This window comes from Aethalodelphis obliquidens, unplaced genomic scaffold (genome assembly GCF_003676395.1).
Source record: "Aethalodelphis obliquidens isolate GAN/ISIS:26980383/991018 unplaced genomic scaffold, ASM367639v1 scaffold38, whole genome shotgun sequence".
Taxonomy (NCBI): domain Eukaryota; kingdom Metazoa; phylum Chordata; class Mammalia; order Artiodactyla; family Delphinidae; genus Aethalodelphis; species Aethalodelphis obliquidens.
Window position 1 is genome coordinate 3,446,504 of NW_020837982.1, and position 15,266 is coordinate 3,461,769.

Below are 15,266 nucleotides of genomic sequence, written 5' to 3' on the forward strand. Positions count from 1 at the left end.
TTTTCCTCTGTATAGTCTGACTGAACTCAAATAAGGCCTCTCTAGGTTCATAAGTAGGATAAAGAATCATACCAATAAGACCCTTCTCTGAACTCAGACAAGCTGTTTGGCTGCAGACATTATTGCTAATGGTTCTGCTGCTAGGGAGTGTGAAAAGGCAAAGGATACTTAGAATAAGTTACTTATCAGTGGATTTGGTTTTGTGTGCTCTGTGCCTAAAATTTGTCGTACTGAGCAGATTCTTGATGCATTTAAAATAATACAGGCTCTTGCGTTCATGAATTGGAATACTCACTGTGGTTAATACCCATGTGCTTCCCAAGTTGAACTATGTATTCAATGTAATCCCAAAGAGAATCCCAGCAGGGTTTTATGCATATGTGTGTGTGGAAATCGACAAACATTCTAAAGTTTATGGAAGTGGAAAAGACCTAAAATACTCAAGACAATCTTGAAGAAGTTGAACGAAGTTGGAGATTCACACTTGAAGCTATAATAATCAAGGCAGCACAAGGACAGAAAAATAGATTAATGGAACAGAAGAGAGTAGAACAGAATAGAGTCTATAAACTGACATACACATACATGTCCACCTGATTTACAAGACAGGTGCCACTGCAATCCAGAGGGAAATGGCTATCCATTTCAATAAACAGGAATCAGGGACTTTCTTGGCAGTCCAGTGGTTAAGACTTCGCCTTCCAATGCAGGGGGTGCGGGTTCGATCCCTGGTTGGGGAGCTAAGATCCCGCATGCCTCGTGCCCAAAAAACCAAAACATGAAACAGAAGCAATATTGTAACAAATTCAATAAAGACTTTTAAAAATAAATAAATAAACAGGAATCAATTAGATATCCATATGAAAAAAATCTACTTCTTGACATATACATAAATTAATTCAAAATGGATCATAGACTTAAATATGAAAAGTAAAATTACAAAGCTTCTGGAATAAAACATAGGAAAATGTCTTCATGACTGAAATAAACAAAGATTTCTTAACTAGAGAAGTAAAGCATTGACCTTTTTTTTAAAAAAGTGTTAAACAGGACACCATTAACATTAAAAATTAATGCTCATCAGAAGTTTAAGAGAATGAAAAGACAGACCTCAGGCATTATCCAACAAAAAACTTGTTTCCAGAATATATTATGTGATAGAACAAGTTTTAAAATAAATATTTAGCATTTGAGGAAGACCATTAGAAATAAATATTTTACTTGACATTTTTCAGACTGTAAATTCTGTATCTAAACGTCATATATCTTATAAAGAGCTTCTACAGATCAAGAATTTTTACCCATCAGTAAAAGACTTAATCAAGAATTTCACATAAAAGGATAACCAAGTGGCTAATAAGCATATGACAAATTGCTCAAAGTTGTTAGTCATCAGAGAAATGTAAATTAAGACTAGTGAGATACTACTATATACTCACCAGAATGGTTTAAATAAAAGACTGACAATACCCAGTGTTGACAAGGATGCGAATCAGCTGAAACTCATCATTGCTGGTGAGAATGTAAATTCGTAAAACCACTTAGGAAACCTGGCAGTTTCTGCTAAAGCTAAATATACACCTGCCCAGTGACCCAGCAGTTGTACTCTTTGGTATACTCAAGACAAATGACTGCATACATCTACCAAAGGACATGTACAAAAATGTTCATAGAAACTTTATTCATGATACCATTTGGAAACAACCGAAAAGTTTGCCAGCAGTACTCTGGATAAATACATTGTGTTAGTTCATATAATGGTATACTGCACATCAATAAAAAGGATGAGGATCCACACATGCGTGTATCTCACAGGCGTAACAGTAAATGAAAGAAGCCATATACAAAGGTCTTCACTCATTATGATTCAATTTGTATAAAGTTCAAGGACAGGCAAAAGGAGTCTGTGGTGATGGAAATGAGAATAATCGTAACCTCTGAGCAGAGATGGGTTTTGACTGGAAAGGAGCAAGGGGGGCCTTGAAATCCTTAATTTCTTGATCTAGATTTTAACCATGGAGTAAATATTTATCTTGTTATACACTTTGTATGTAAAAATTAATCAGATTATACACTTAGGATTTGTATACTTTATTATATCTTACAACTCTATAAAAAATAGTAATAGTCGCTACCTTAAAGAACTTGAAATGTATTCCGGGTGGGGGTGGTGGTGAGAGAATGGGGAGGTGGGAGCTCCTTTGCTTAAATATGGGAATGCACTCTACAAACAGTTAAATTTTTAGTCTTTACATTTAGGATTGCACTTATTCACAGCAATTGTTTTGTTTGTTTGTTTGTTTGTTTGTTTTGCGGTGTGCGGGCCTCTCACTGTTGTGGCCTCTCCCGTTGCGGAGCACAGGCTCCAGACGCGCAGGCTCAGCGGCCATGGCTTACGGGCCCAGCCGCTCCGCGGCATGTGGGATCTTCCCAGACCGGGGCACGAACCCGTGTCCCCTGCATCGGCAGGCGGACTCTCAACCACTGTGCCACCAGGGAAGCCCGCTTTAGTTCATTTTTTAATTAAACAGGTCTGCTTGCTTTTTTTTTGTATTTGAGATCTTCTGACGAGTCTGTGGTATTTTGGGATACTTTGACTCTTTACAAGTCAAAGTCTTTACAAGGGTCCTCCTATTTACATCATAAGGCTAATCTCACGTACTTTATTCCCACAGATAGTAGAGGGGTTATAGAAGGACTTGGGCTTTTTAAATAGTGAGTCAGGCATGAAGTCTGGAGTTTGAAACTCTGCTTACTATTCCTTCTCACTTCCTCATTTACACCACTTCTGAGATTCATGTATCATCTCTAATGGTCTAAGCACTGTTTTTGCCACCTAGGAACACTGTGGAATGCCATCATCCGATAAACATTTTGAGGTGGTAGAAAGAACAGGAGTATAAGACAACAGCCATTTCAAAAATTCCAGGCAGAGTTTAAAATACTGTACCTTCAAAGCTAAGAATCATAGCTAAATGCTTTGGTGCAAATGTCTAGCCCTGTTTTATATGGCTTTTCTACAGAAAGCCTCATCAAATTTGGAGTAAGAAAGCCTCATTCTTCTCTGTCAAGGTTTAAAATGTATGGTTGTCACTTTCCTTTAGATAACCTCTAATTATAGCAGATAGATTTGAAGTGTAAAATAGCTTTGTCTAATGGACGCTGTCACTCATTGCATTCTGTTTTCCCCCAAGACAGGATGTATGTTGTTCAGATACAGAGCTTAGAGTCCAAAAGATGTCAAGTAAAACATTAATTTTTAACTGCCTTCCACAAGCATCAAATATTCATGTTAAAATTTTTTCTATCACATAATGAGAAATGAATTTATGTGAATTTGTGACACTAGCTAATTATAGGTTTTTAAAAATATAGAAATGAAATAATTATCTTTCATATGATAAAAATTATTCTTTGAAGGAACTGGAAAATCTGTTATTTTCCATTTATACGAAGAGTCTAAGTATAAACATTTTAATTCAGAAAGGAAATATAGATATTCTTTATAAAACATCTAAACTATTTTAAAACCTTTATATTTAGCTGGTTTTAAAGTGAATGAAAGCTTTTTCAATACAGGAGGTTTTAGTTTAATTAAAAATTTTAAAGTGAAAAACTCTTGGCTGAAAAAAGAATAACCTTTAAAATGAACAAAGTTCCTTCCATACATAAATTGCAAGGGGAAAAGAGAAAGAAATCTGTAGGTAAAACTTGAAAGACATAAATCAACCATAATATATAAAGCTTCTTCAGCTCCTGATTTAGATTAACAAACTTTTTTTAAAAAAATAAGAAAATTAGAAATTTGAGCACTGGATATTTGATGGTATTGAAAAACAGTAAATTTTCAGATTTGATAATTGTACTTTTTTAAAGTTTTTATCTTTTAGAGATATTTACTGATGTATAGGTGAAATAAGTCTTGTATTTTCTTCAAAATTATATAGGGAGTGTGGAGGGCATAGATGAAGCAAGAATGGTCATGTGTAGATAACTACTAAGGCCAGGTCTTGATTACATGTGTATTCTTTATACTATTCTGCCCACTTTTATATGTTTGAAATTCTCCATAATAAAAAAATTTTTTTCTTAAAAAACTAAGCTAAAGATCAGAAAATTTGAACTTGTACTACACAGTTTATTTCCTGTTAAATAATTTCTTCTGTATCCTTTGAGCCTGGTAGTTTTCATTAGCAAGATAGATTCAGATTCTTAGGTGTGACATCATAGATGGGGCTTAAAAGAGTAGATAAACAGCTGGTAGGGAAAGAAGGCCTATTTGTTGTGTTTCGATGGCAGAAGTTACATTGGTAGTGTGCTGCTTTTATAAAGGACTTGAATTTCAGATGCCTTAAAGTCTTTTTTTCCTACCCTAGTGACTTCTTTTTTTGTACTTGGAATAAGATCCAAAACACTTACCATAATTTAAAGAGACTTTGTGTGATATAACCCTGCCTTTCTCTTCTGTTTTATCCTAGTCTATTTTCTTCCCACCCACTGTGTTCCATAAGCACTGGCATTTCTGTTTCTAGAACCTGCCTGGTTCTTTCTTGCCTCAGTGCCTTTACATTGCCTGACCAACACCTATTCGCCCTTCAACTCTTAGAGTAGTTTTGCTTCAGGGAAGCTCTTTCTCCCACTCCTCTTTACTTTTTCCCTTCATAATAATAAATGTCACAATTAGATTTTTGTGTAACTATTTGTTTAATGCCTTCCTCTCCCGTGGTCTCCAGAACAGGGATGATTATCAGTTTTATTCATCAGCTTTCCCCGAGAGTCTCCCACAGTACCTGCCAGATAGAATGCACTTAGTAAACACTTTTTGAACAGAGGAGTAAAGGAATGAATGGTAGATATGGCTCCTCATGCTCTTAAAGCAACACTGATCATTAAAAATCGGGCATTTCTTTCCAGCACTCTCCTGTGCAGGGGTTCTGGTAGCATGTAGTATAACCCAATTGCCTCTCTGATATTGGCATAAGTAAAATCGTCTTTGAAAGTGATTTTACAAAACCTATCTTAATGTTTTGGACCATGTTTCTTGATTGATAAATTTAGTTAATCTCAGTGTTCAGTTGTAACCAAGCCTAAAATCATTAATGAGTTAATAGTGGTTTTTTGTATTTATGTTATATTTTGTTTCTTTTTTGTTTCTCTAAATTTGGCTTTTTTTTTTTTTTCCTTTTCCCAGGTACTCTCTGCCCTTGACATACTCCAACCTCCACACATTGACTATTTTGAAGAAATGTATCCTAACCAGGGAACGTGAAAGAAGGGAGCAATTTTTTATTAATTTCTTCTTCTAGCACCTTCTGGGGTTCATGCCTTGAAGTGTATTAAATCTCATCCTTGCAGAAGTGGTTGAGTACCTGGAACCAGGTAATTTTGAAATCCCAAGTATCTGACAGAGCACAGCATTATCAATATATCCTGAGTGGTGATACCACAAAACAAGACTTCTGAACAGATATTTCATTTAATCCCCACAGCCTTGTGAGATAGGTATTGCTATTCCTATTTTGCTGGTGAAACCATTGAGGCAGCTGTGTTGTAGTAGAACTCAATAAAGTGCTCTTATCACTATACAACAACTGCCAATCAGTCAAGAAGGTAATACTGCCCTTTTATCCACCACTTGGGGTAAGGTGAAAATTAAAGAGAGCTCTTGAATACTATAATTCTTGGTGGTATTTTATCCCACCAGTCCCTTGTGGAACTAATCCCTTTGTGCAGTAAAGGGTTAACTCAGTGGACTTGGGGTGCTCCACCCCCGTACATTCCAAAGAAGAGACTGGCCCTTGACCAGCTCCTGGCTGATAGAGTGTCTTTGTATACCTCTTGGCATACAAAAATGAGATCTTGGGCCAGGCCAGATGGTTCTGACACACCCTTTCTTTAAAAGCATAAAATTAAGGATAGAAGGATTGAGAAAGTTCTTTTCTCCTCAGCTATAGGTCAGTGGTAGCAACTGAGGTGAGAGCATTAAGGATTCCATTTCTTAGACTTCCTGAAGATTACCTGGCTCCTCACTGAAGAAAAGAAGGAAGCTGGTAGGATGGGGGCAGTACTTGTTTCATTAAGCAGAAGCAACTTTCTACACCTGGCCAGGAGCCACCTTCTTTATCCTTTTTGTTGGTGAGAAGGGCATCCACATACTAGAAGGCATTCCTCTGAGTGTGTAATACTGTCTCTGCCTCTTTGGAAATTAAGAAATTTTCTTTATTAAATAAGAATTTTACTGGATTTACAGGTATGTCAGGGGTCCCCAAGATCACCCTCAGGGTTGATGATTCAGTGAAAGGACTTAAGGACCCAGGAAAGCTGTTGTACTCACAGTTACAGTTTATTACAGCAAAAGGATATAGATTAAAATCAGCAAAGGAAAAAGGTACCTAAGGCAGAATCCAAGAGAAACCAGACACAAAGTTCCAGTTGTCCTCTCCCAGTGGAATTGCACAGATAGAGTTTAATTCTCCCAGCAACAGTGTATGACAACACAGGTAAATGTTATTGACCAGGGCGGCTCACCTGAGCCTTGGTGTCCAGGGTTTTTATTGGAGGTCAGTGAGCCTTAGGGACTGACCTTAGCAACTCAGCCTTCAGCCCTCCTCCCTTCTCCTCACCCAGAGGTTGAACTAATACAGCTGGCCCAGGGCCCCAGGTGAACAAAAACAGGTGTTCACCATAAATCACATTGTTAACGTAAGCCATCTGGTATGGCCAAAGCATCAGGTATACTAAGACATTCATATGAGGCAGGATATTGCAAGAGTTCAGAGGTTATTTCCCGGGAGCCAGTCAGGGGCCAGTCCTAAAGACTTTTGGAATGTGTAGGTTTGGGGCAACCCAGATCTGCTGAGTTAACCCTTTACTGCACTTAGGCCATCTGTGGGGAAAGAATGTTTTCATATAAGATAATTGGTGAATATGAGTATTTTAAATAAATGTCAGATATTTTTAGATTTTCTTCACTGAACTTAGCTAATTCATTATATCCATGTCTGTCTTATAGTTCAAGCATGAATTGTCTACATCAGGCATTAATTTTTTGTACTTGCGTTTGTCATTCCTTTAAAAACCCTATGTGTGCTTTTATAAGCTAGGAGTTCTCAATCACTTATTATTATAGGCCATAATTTGAGTCTGGGAGATCCTGGATTCATTATTATTTCAAATACTTGCAGAGCAGAGGAAATTTTAGCATAGTTATGGTTTAAAACCATGAGTGGTTGGTAGCTGATTTCAGCCCATTTCATTAGCTAGCAGAATGTTTCTATGAAATTCTTTCCCTAAAATTGTTCATGAATGTTTAAATTAGAAGCCTTTGTCATAAAATATTCACAGAACCCCTGGTACACCATTTACTTAAATGTTTTACTTTTTTATTTAATTATTTACCTTCAGGTTAAAAGATTGACACCTGTGCTTTCACAGTAGTTAGCTGGCTACAGATGGAAAAACCTTCAAACCTAAATATCAATATTCTTTTTGTCTGTTGTCTAATTTTTAGCTATATGTAGAATGATACACAGAAAAAAGATGTTTTCCAGTGGTGGTGCCATTTGGAAAGCACCAAATCATGTTAACATAAAAAAGAATTAAACCTGTAGCTGCTACAGGATGATAAAGACTTTTTAGGAAGGCATGGTTTAGCTTGGGAAACAGAACACTAAAATTTTGTGTTTTAGAACAGCTATTAAATGGAAATGTAAGAAATTCCTTAGTTATTACATATATGCTCTGCCTGATTCTTCTAATATTCTAAGTAGAAAGTCTTCTGTGTCCTGTGCTTTTTAATACAAATAAGTTTGTTGTAGTCAAAGCAAAAAAAAGTTTTCCCCTCAGTTTCCCTCTGAAAAATAAGAAAACTTACTACCTACAACACAAAAATATTGAGGATTAATAGGATCTCAAGTTACTGTTTTGATTTCACCTTAGTATATTATCCTTCTGTGCCAGCAGCTCCTGCTATAGTATCTCAAAATCATGGCATACACATTACACATGGTTTTAGACAGTGCTTTTTTCAAGTTGGAGGATTTTAGAATGGATAATATTTTGAATTTTAAATATATGATCTTGGAATTGTGCTTTGAAGAAACTATTTTTGAGGTCTATCTGTTTGAGGCTCTTGTTTTAGGTAAGTTCTGTATACTGTGTAATGGATGTTCTAATATTTAGTCGATAAAGGACTCAGTTTATAGAGTCAAAAATATATATCATATTATTTAAGTTGTAAAGGGAAAGAAATAGTCTTTAGTAATCTTCCATTGAACATACAGTACCATATCATTACACTTTTTTCTAAGACTAGAAAATTAGGATGTTATATTGCATATGTTAGTTTTCACAAATAGTATTTTAAACCAGGTCTTTTTAAAACTAATTGAATAGTTAATATCATTTTCAAAAATCTGAGGTCTATGAACATTTTGATGTAATCAGGTGTCATAATCACAAGTGTCAACATGGGTATCACACAGTTAATCATATGTTTTTCCCTAAAACTGTAATAAAAATGATTATATCAGTGCCCACCAAAGATTTAGCTTGGGTTTTGAAAGACCATGCATCTTTAGATATCTCCTTAAGCAGCTTTTTAAAAGACAATGATTATAACTGTTTACAAATCTTCCTACAGGGTTCAACAGATGAGTCAGGTATGGAAAGAGCAATAAATTCTACTATGACCTCTGTATCTTTTAGCTTCTGTGTTTTCATAGTTTTAAAATCCAGTATATACACCTAGAAAATATATTCTTTAATAATTAAGAAAGATTACATTTTTTCTGAATTGAGCTTTCAGCTTGTTAAAGGATTACATTATTCATTTTGCACTTTGAGTTCCTATTTGGAAATGTGTATGAAAGCAGTTTGGCATTTAATTACTTTGAGCCTACTGAAATTTCATCCAAGAGAAACAAGTTTCTAATTGTTTGATTGGAAAACATTACTTATCATGCTTCCATCAGGATTCTGGACTCTGTAACATAAACAGGCCCCTTCCCAGAAAGTACTAGATGCCGACTGGATTAGAATTTAAAATTTGGCTTGCTTTGGGAAAAGCTTCTTTTTAACTTGAAACATAATCTTAGCATTTTATAGAGAAGAATATGGATGGTACAGGTCTTCTGTGCTAGAAACAATCACAACCTAAAACCAATGGAAACAAGAAGTCTAACGGATGACTATTTGTCCCAGTTTGCTAGGACTCCTGGATTTTACCTGATGTCCTGGTATAAATACTAAATAAGTTTCTCCTTCACTTTCAGAAATGTCCCTGTTTGAATAATAGGTTTGGCTTGTGCAGGCAGTGTTTAAACAGGAATTTCTTGTCGCAAAGGCAGCGAGGGAACCTACACATCCAGTTCAGCCAGTTAAAGTCCTTGGTAGGCAATAATGTAATGCTATCACTTAAACTACTCCCAGATGCAGTAGTTTAATTGATAGTGTTAGTATACTATATTTTATATACACAATATGTAATTCCCTAGTGCTATGAAACAGCTCTATAACCCTCAGGGAATCTTAGGAGCCAGTGAAAAGCTAAGAACAAACAAAATAAAATGTGTATATGCATATATAAGTACACTCTTTCTGCAACAACAGTACCAGCAAGGACCAGAAATCTACATTTTAGGAGTTTTGAAGATTCCCATATTGTCAGAATTTCCTCTTCGTTTATTCGATAAGCATAGGCATCAACTATGTTCCTAGAACCAGGAATTTTTTTTCTGTTTTGCTAACTGTTGTATTCCCAGCACTTAGAACAGTGCCTCACATATAGTAGGTGCTAAATAAATAAGATAGTCTCTGCCTTTCAAGTTTGTAATCTAGTGGGGGATACAATCATGTAAATAATAATTATAAGTTGGAAAGTATAGTGATAGAAAAAATTCTGCATATCCTGAGAGCGTTGAGGATCTGATTTTTCACTCTTTCCCATTTTAGTTTCCAAGCTGATTACTTGAAAAGCATTTGATGATTTAAAACAAAAACTTTCACTTACCCACTGTCACCAATTCTGGCTCCTTAGCCCCGAAGCCTAGGACAGAGACACAGAAAGACAAAACCAAGGAAAAATTAGCAGAACAATCCAAGAACAGCAAAATTCCTGACTTTAACCACCTTAGTATCTACTGACTCTTTGACTCTTTAATTTTTTTAAATTTAGTGTGTCAGGCATTGTTCTAAATACCTTTATCTCCATTTTAAAGATGAAGAAACTGTAGCTCAGAGAGGTAGATAACTTGATCAAGTCACTTAAAAATGATAGAGCTGGGATTTGAACCCATGTTGTCTGGTCCAGTGGGCCAAGAGTGCTCTTAACCCACTGATGCCTCTTAATGTTTTCCCTCAAGAACAATGTTTCCCTCAAGTCTGTGGGGTGAGATAAGATGTAAAGAAAAAACTATTATACATGGTAGAATGTGCCAAAAGAATACAGACAGGTGATGTGGAACTTTAAAAGAAAACACAAGACTTCGTGGGGGAAAAGACATTTCAGTTGAGTATGGAAGGATGAGAAGGATTTGGATGGGTAACATTGAGGAGGGTGGATATTCCAAATGGAGGGAGTAAGTATCAGCATCTTTAAGGGAATGGCTAGAGTTTAGAATGCACGAATAATGAGAAATTAAGCTAGTTAGGGCCAAGTCATAGAGAGCCTTGAATGTTGAACTAAGGAAATTCATCTTTATTCAGTAGGCATTTTAGGGCCCAATGAAAGATTTTTGTGGTAAGGAATGACGGAATTGGAAGCGTACTTTATAAACTTAACAAAGAATTTCTGTTCGGGTGATGAGAAAATTCTAGCATTGGATAGTGGTGATAGTTGCATAACATTGTGATTGTGCTTAATGCCACTGAATGGTGCGCGTAAAATTGGTTAAAATGGTAATTTTTATTATGTATATTTTACCAAAAAAGTTTTTTTAATTAAAAATACCTTAACAAGGACCTGACTTTTGGGGCTAAGAGGTAGTGACTGCTGTGCACAATATAGTGAAAGGACAGAAGGATTTTTGGCAATTGATTGGGACTTCTTTAGCCATGTACTCAACAGCCTAGGTTGTCAAGTTGATGACTGGTTGGGTATTTACAGAGGCAAGACAAGGAAATGAAGAAATCTGAGGGGCTGCTTAGAACATTACAGAATGGCTGGCCACATCGGTAGAGAAGCAACTGAAATCAGAAGAGGACTTGGCGTACTCTGAGAAAGGGGAGAGGCAAGATCCAAAGACAGATGTTGGGCTGACAGCAAAGAGCAGGCTCAGCAGGAGTAGTTGTGTGGTTTGAATATGGAGATTATTCTAAGAAAGGGAGAACAAGTTGTAGTACCTTCAAGATCTCAAGCCACACTTTGAAATGGATGAAGTAGAATAATAATGAAAGTCTTTAGAGTTCAGATTGTTGAGAAACTGAGGGCTAGAGAGAATCTCTACCCTGGCTGCACATCACATTCACCTAGGGAACTTTAAAAAAAAAAGAAAAGAAAAGAAATGAACAGACCCTGCATCCCAGAGATATATATATGTACACACACCACACACACACACACACACACACATGTACATATATATATATTCTTTTTCATAACCTTTTCCATTATGGTTCATTACAGGATATTGAATATAGTTCCCTGTGCTGTACAGTAGGACCTTGTTGTTTATCCATTCTATATAGAATAGTTTACATTTGCTAGTCCCAAACTCCCAATACAGCCCTCCCTCACCCCACTTTCCCTTGGCAACCACAAGTCTGTTCTCTATCTGTGGGTCTGTTTCTTTTTTGTAGGTAAGTTCATTTGTGTCATATTTTAGGTTCCACATATAAGTGATATCATATCGTATTTGTCTTTCTCTTTTGGACTTACTTCTAGTACAGTAATCTCTAGGTCTATCCATGTAGCTGCAGATGGCATTCTTTCATTCTTTTTTATGGCTGAGTAATAGTCCATTTTGTGTGTGTGTGTGTGTGTGTGTGTGTGTACCACATCTCCTTTATCCATTCATCTGTCGATGGCCATTTAGATTGTTTCCAAGTCTTGGCTATTGTAAATAGTGCTGCTGTGAACATGGGGGAGGGGTGCGTGTATCTTTTTGAATTATAGTTTTGTCAGGATATGTGTCCAGGAGTGGGAGAGTGGGATTGCTGGACCATATGGCAACTGTATTTTTAGTTTTTTAAGGAACCTCCATACTGTTCTCCACAGTAGGTGCCCCAGCTTACATTCCCACCAACAGAATAGGAGGGTTCCCTTTTCTCCACACCCTCTCCAGCATTTGCTATTTGTAGACTTTTTTTTTTTTTTTTTTTTTTGCGGTACGCGGGCCTCTCACGGCTGTGGCCTCTCCCGTTGCGGAGCACAGGCTCCGGACACGCAGGCTCAGCGGCCATGGCTCACGGGCCCAACCGCTCCGCGGCATGTGGGATCTTCCTGGACCGGGGCACGAACCCGTGTCCCCAGAATCGGCAGGCGGACTCTCAACCACTGCGCCACCAGGGAAGCCCCCTGTAGACTTTTTAATTATGGTCATTCTGACCAGTGTGAGCTGGTGCCTCATGGTAGTTTTGATTTGCATTTCTCTAATAATTAGCAATGTTGAGCACCAGAGATTCTGATTTAATTGATTTGAGTTGGATCCTAGGCATCAGTGAGTTTTTTTTTTAAACTTCCCTCCAGTGAACTTAATGTGGCCTCGGGGTTGGGATCCACTAGACTAAAGCACTGGAATGATTCTCGGTATGAATGTTGAAGTTACCAGTGACCACCTAGGAGAATTTGAATACGCAAATGTAAACTAGCTTTTTGTGTCATGTAGCTAAAATCAGGATTGTTGTATAGGCTGCTAGAAAAGACAAGGATGAGAGAATGTGGAATTAGCTTCTGTTGTATATTTTTTAAGAGGTTTTTGAGCATAGCAGTGGGACCAACCATAGCCTGGAAAGGGTAGGAGAGAAGAAGGCAGCTTACTCCTTCTCTACTTATCAGCTTTTTTTTTTTTTTTTTTTTTTAATTTATTTTTGGCTGTGTTGGGTCTTCGTTGCTGCTTGCGGGCTTTCTCTAGTTGCAGCGAGTGGGGGCTACTGTTCGTTTCCTTGTGAGGTCTTCTCATTGCAGTGGCTTGTCTTTGTTGCAGAGCACAGGCTCTAGGAGTGCGGGCTTCCGTAGCTGTAGCATGCGGGCTCAGTAGTTGTGGCTCGCGGATTTTAGAGCGCAGGCTCAGTAGTTGTGGTACACAGGCTTAGTTGCTCCACGGCATGTGGGATCTTCCCGGACTAGGACTCGAACCCGTGTCCCCTGCATTAGCAGGCAGATTCTTAACCGCTGCGGCCACCAGGGAAATCCTGTTCCTTGGCTCTTAATGTCTGCGTTTGTGTATACACGTGCATTTATTTGCTTTGGAGGGCTGTGATGATGGAAGATTAGTAATCCCAGGCTCTACCACCTACATTTGACAGACACAGAAGCTTGCCTTTGCCTTCTCTAGGGTACTTTGGGAAGAAAAGAGCTGAGGTTTGAAATAACGTAATATTTTCTAGGATGCTTTTTCTGTTTCATTGCATTTGTGGTTATAGCCTTAGTGACAAGGACTCAGCCAGCAGAATTTTCTGGGCCATGACAGGGGATGTAGAATAACAACTTTCCAGGGTTTTTTTCTTTTTTTCCGGTGGTAGAATAGACATCTTTTTCTTTTTTTAGTCAATTTTAAATCGCAAATTAAAGGTAGTTTTTATTTTTTGATTTTTGATATTCTATACAACAAATTAGTTATCTTAAAAAGAAGAGGAATTTGCCTTAGCCTGGGAAAGAGATTGTTATAGTCAAACATTTTAACACCGTGACCTTTTATTCCATTGATTTCTATAGAGAAGCACCGGCATGCTTCAGAAAAGGTCAGTGATTCTAATTGAAGCACACACCAATTTTTTTCTGGTTGCAAAGACGCCCATGGTTTTTGTTGCAAAGAAGATGATGAGATTTAGGGCTGACCATTTGTTACCAGAGAAAGCAATTTTCTCTGTGATGCATTGCTGTTTTTCTTTCACATGGAAAGCATTGTTTGAAATCAACAATACCCATAAACCGGATTTTCATTATCCATGCTATTTAATGCCCTCGTTTTTATTTCATAGGCAGTTATATATCTGAGATCGAGGTTGAAATTTCCCTCCTCTGTGGACCTGATTTTGGAAGAAAAAAATGTGAGGAAAAGGATACTGTTAAGTCTCCCATATTTATGGTTGTGAGATTTTTCCTTCCAACAGGAATGGCAGGATTTCAGAATTAGTGCTTAATGTGAGTTTAAGAATATTTTAACTGTCATTCTTGGACTTTTCATATAAGAGAATCTGTGGCTTCAGGAATCAGACTTGGGTATCTACATACTATAGTTTATTAAACCAAAAATTCGCCTTGTCCTTTTGGAAAAATCACCTGATTTTCATATTTGTTTTAGCTCATATTGCATAAAGATGAAGACTTTAAAACAAATAGTTGTAAAACTGTTGACCAACATGGATGGCTCCTACTTGATAAATATTTAATATTGCAAGATTTCTTCTTTATAATTTGGCTTAGTGTTGGTCTCTGTCCAGAATGAAATGGAAGAAAGAATTGTCCAGTTTTTAATATCTGAAGTCAGGGATTAAAATTGTGTTTTCAAAGCTTTCTGTCTATATTCATTCTGTAGGAAATAATTTGATACAGCAGGTTCTCCATTTTCTTCTCCCAACCCAGCTAAACCAGTTAAATACGCTTATTTTGCTATCTGAAGGCTTTTAACGCATCATTAATAGTTTCTCACACAACCTCAGTTGCTGATTGCACATAGAACATTAAATGTGTTCTCAGACTTCAGTTCAGTTAAGCAGACAGGTCAGCCGCTATAGTTCGGAACTCTAGATGGCCAGAGTTTTTGAAGCTGATAGGTAGTTTTTTTACATAAGACCACATCACAGATTTTCACATATATGCACAACTTGAGCTGTCCAGAATGGTTAGCTTTCTATTATTAAAGTACTTATATAGCAGTGCTTTCTTATGAAATATTTGCATAGCCCTTATCAATAGCAATCATTTATTCATAATAGTTTATAAATTCTCCTGGTTTTTACTGACTGTAGAAGCTGGGTAATGAATCAGCTTTATTCTCTTTTGTCTGAGAGGTGGAAACAATATAAGTTATAGACTGATTGGCAGGCCTGAACATGGTAACATGGAAAATTGCCTTCATTACATATCCTTAGAGGATTGTTATATT

The 15,266-nt window shown here is 37.0% G+C and overlaps 1 protein-coding gene across 2 annotated transcripts in view; it reads left to right on the forward strand.

The window, feature by feature from the left end:
* Positions 1-15,266, forward strand: part of NLK (nemo like kinase) — a 146,965-nt gene that overhangs the window by 89,886 nt on the left and 41,813 nt on the right. For both annotated transcript variants that reach the window (XR_003437960.1, XM_027130384.1), the window contains exon 3: positions 5,192-5,247. Coding sequence is in view for 1 of the 2 variants with exons in the window: in XM_027130384.1 (XP_026986185.1) it covers positions 5,192-5,247 (56 nt within the window). In the remaining variant the exon portion in view is untranslated. The remainder of the gene's footprint in view (positions 1-5,191; positions 5,248-15,266) is intronic.